Source organism: Gossypium hirsutum, chromosome D04, assembly GCF_007990345.1.
Source record: "Gossypium hirsutum isolate 1008001.06 chromosome D04, Gossypium_hirsutum_v2.1, whole genome shotgun sequence".
Taxonomy (NCBI): domain Eukaryota; kingdom Viridiplantae; phylum Streptophyta; class Magnoliopsida; order Malvales; family Malvaceae; genus Gossypium; species Gossypium hirsutum.
In genome coordinates, this window is record NC_053440.1 from 50726124 (window position 1) to 50729859 (window position 3736).

At 30.5% G+C, this 3736-nt stretch overlaps 1 protein-coding gene across 1 annotated transcript; it reads right to left on the reverse strand.

The window, feature by feature from the left end:
- Positions 1-49: 49 nt before the first annotated feature.
- On the reverse strand, positions 50-1016 carry LOC107904222 (amino-acid permease BAT1 homolog). The gene is made up of 2 exons (XM_016830516.2): positions 676-1016; positions 50-565 (listed from the first exon to the last, which is right to left on the reverse strand). The coding sequence occupies exons 1-2, from the start codon at positions 801-803 to the stop codon at positions 301-303; spliced, it is 393 nt and encodes a 130-aa protein (XP_016686005.1). The 5' UTR covers positions 804-1016; the 3' UTR covers positions 50-300.
- Between the last annotated feature and the right edge of the window lie 2720 nt (positions 1017-3736).

Consider the following 3736-nt stretch of genomic DNA (forward strand, 5'->3'; position numbering starts at 1 on the left):
AAAAGAAGCTAATAGTAGAATACTTTCATATGTTTGGGAGCATGTTATATACTTTGAGAAAGGTTCATAGACCGGTAGGTACACCCACCGATTTCTGATTCAATTGATTGGTTTGATCCGGTTTCAACAACAATGGAAATTACTTATCCAATGCTCAGTTGTCACTAATTGCCTAACACATGTTCGAGTGACAAACAAAGGGTAGTAGAAACCCAACCCAACAGAAACATATCAGAGTAAATGCAATGTCCAAACAATTGAAGACATGGAAACAAGGGCGGAATTAAACTATAAGAAAACTTACCAGCCAGTGAACCAGGAAACCATAGGACCCCACTCATTGCCGCACAACCTGGCACTCCAAAAGTATAGGCCACCAGAAGTAGGATAGGCAGAGCAAATCTCGGCCATTGCCAGACCCACTATCATGGTTAAGACGCCCACAATTGGCCACCCGTATACCATTGTAACAGGTCCACCGAAGGTCAGTCCTGTACTGTACATCGTTGTGAGTCCAGTGATCACTGATATAATGGAGAATGTCACCGAAAAGTTCGCTATCGCCCTGCACCACACATTTCTCAGCCTCGTCATCATCAACATGCGGCCATCGCCTTGATAGATTGACAAAGAAACAAAAACAGATAAGAGGGGAAAAGTAATTGGATTACGCACGAGAGACTGCGGCTAAGTTCTTGCTTGTAACCCAGCTGGTTTAGGCGAGCGTCGTCGGTAACGTTGGGTTCATGGTCGAGGGGGATATATGGAGCTGAATCTGCACTGATTCCGATTCCAATTTCCATTTTGGAATGAAATTTCAAATTTGGTTGTGAATTCCGTGCTGCTCTTAACAACAGATTGTATAATAAAGCAAAATTTTATTTTAATTTTACGGAGATCTAATAAAGCAATTTGAGACGACAATCTTAGAGTCAAACATTCGTTGGCTGAGTTTGACAAGTTGATAGTTCCACGCGGAAAGTTGTGCGATGAATTTATTTATATCGACTAAATTCACATTAACTCCCCCTCTAATCATTCCATTATAAAAAATTACAAATTTATAGTATAAATTAAGTCCGTGTTAATACTAATTATATCGGACGCTATGCCGTAACAACAAACATATCAATATATCTAAACCAAAAAAATGAATTTTAAAATATATTTAAAAATAACAATAAATTCGGATGACATATTTATATTTTGACTGCCGCCGCCAACTAAAAGCACCTCTTATTTGCTAATGATAAAGAAAAATAATTGATGTCATTATTGCGTTTAATGGTGGATTCGTCTATCTTTAAAGAGGTTCATTTATCCATAGTTATCTAAAATGTAATATAAAATGATATTAATAAAAAAAAAATTAAACGGATAATTTTTTTTAAAAAAAAATCAAGCATTTACAGGATATATTTAACTCGTGTGGATCCCTTACTTTAAAATTATTTTTCACAAAAAAATCAACTTAGTTATAAATTCATAAAATTAAAATTTAGTTCGAATTTTTCATTGTTAATATTTTACTTTCTTTTAACAAATTATTTTAAAATATATCATAAATTCAAATTTATGATTGATATAATAAATAAAATTATATTTTTTTTATATTTTGCAATTTAATATTTTATTTGATAAAAATAACGTCTTTAAGTTATTATTATATGCTATATACAATTTAGTAGATTAAATTATTATTATATCTTAGACATGTTCATTTTTGTGAGAATTATTTGTTATGATGGTTTTAAAGTTTTAGGTTTGTAAAAATTTTGAATAATAAATCGAGAAATTATATGTACAAATATTTGTTTTCTAATATTTAAGGAGACAAATGAAATTTAAAATTTTTAAATGTATTTAACGTGTTATAATTTTTATATTTTAAATTGGTTAATGTAAAAAAAATTATTATAAAATATTATAATTCCGCCCTTGTTGTTAGCCTGTTTTTGCTAAAATTTACATAAATTTATATAAAATATACATAAATAAGTAATGATGGAATGTGACGGTGGATCACAATTAAACTAATTAATCAAAGATTAAAATATAAGAAAAATGTTAATAAAGTTTAATTAAATAATAATCATAATATATAAGTAAAATTGGTGGATGGAGAGATGAAAAACTCATCTTCTCCAAATGGCTAAAAGAAGAAAAACAAAAATGGGACACTATTTTTCAATCTTGAAGCATTCGACCATTCAATTCAAGTAAGTCCCAAGCTATTTTTCTTTGATTTTTATGGAATTTGAATAATAAGAGCTTGATTTAGCTAGCTCATGTATCAATTTGTCCAATTGTTGAAATTTTGATAAGTTTTCATTGTTTAGAAATGGATGAATTGAGTGTGAATTTGATAGAAATTGAGCTTAGATTATGGAAATGACTAAATTGTAAAGCTTAGTTGTTACTTTCGTACATTAGGGATCAAATTGAATAAAATACAAAATTGTTATGAAATCTCGGTTTGAATAGAAAATAGAAGGTCCCTAATGAGTATATGTGAAATCGAATTTTAGTCCGAAGCCCTATATCGAAAGTTATGCATGTTTCGAGTTTAGGAACTAAATTGAATTGCAAAATATTTATGGCTTTGTATTTGAATGTGATTTAGATGGAATTTGATATTGTGTCATTGTTGAACTATTATTCGTAGCTAAAGAAAATATCGAGTCATCAAGAGGAAAAGGAAAAGTGAGAGCCGACGACGAGTGACGTGAGTTTTCGGTTTGTATTTCTATGATTCAAATCAATTTAATTATTGCATATTCATGACATTTTGCATTATATGGTATTGAGGTGAGTTGAAAAAAGTTATTTGAATCAAATTTTTATAATTGAGATTGAATATCGAGATATGAGTGAAATTGAATAAAAAATAAAAAATTTCATGAGTTAGTTGAAATATGATAATTGGTATGAAATGATGTTGAAACATGCTATATAATATGATGAAATGATGGATTGACAGTAAATTGAGAATGGTAGAATGTGAATTGAATTATATAACGAAATCGGAAATTAGTTACCTTATTAACTATTTGGACATGGTCGGATATAGTTGACATGCCATAGGGTCAGGATATTGATTGAAAACCATCGTTTCCGGGCAACCCAAGGTGGTAGATTGTGTATATAAAGTCATTATTTTCGAGCGATCTAGGATGAAAAGATAACCAGTTTGTGGAAACCATTATTCTTAAGCAACCCAGGGTGGTAATATGTACATGTTCAATGTCATTTTTGCCGGGAAACCTGGGGTGACAAATCCGTGTAACCATCCTAAGTTCATGTCTGGTTAATAGGGTTATAAAAACGTGATTTGGCTATATAGTTTATGAAATGAAATGAGTTGAAAACAAGTCATGGGGCCGGTTGAGTAATAATGAGCCAATAAGCTTAGAAATGGTTGAAATGTTGATATGAAATGGAACATATGTGTTTATATATTGATGATGGTAAATGAACAAATATATGTGCTTATTCTTGATAATATGAATTGGTTAAGTTATTGTGAAATGAATGAGAAATGGTAAGTTTGAGTACCTACTAGTGAATTGATGTGTAAAGATGATCATATGCATGTTATTATTAGTGATGAAAGTATTTGGTATGAAATTACATGAGACTTGATTATGATTCGCACTAGTTTTGGTCATATGCAATGGTTTTAAACTTGTTTTGCATTGACTTGAATCATGGAAATACCATTGAGCTTTATTGCTCA

Excerpts from the sequence above, each read along its gene's own strand:
- LOC107904222 (XM_016830516.2), bottom strand. The coding sequence starts at position 803 with ATGGAAATTGGAATCGGAATCAGTGCAGATTCAGCTCCATATATCCCC. Across the intron at positions 566-675 it reads GAACTTAGCCGCAGTCTCTC|GGCGATAGCGAACTTTTCGG; the intron begins GTGCGTAATCCA and ends TGTGTGGTGCAG.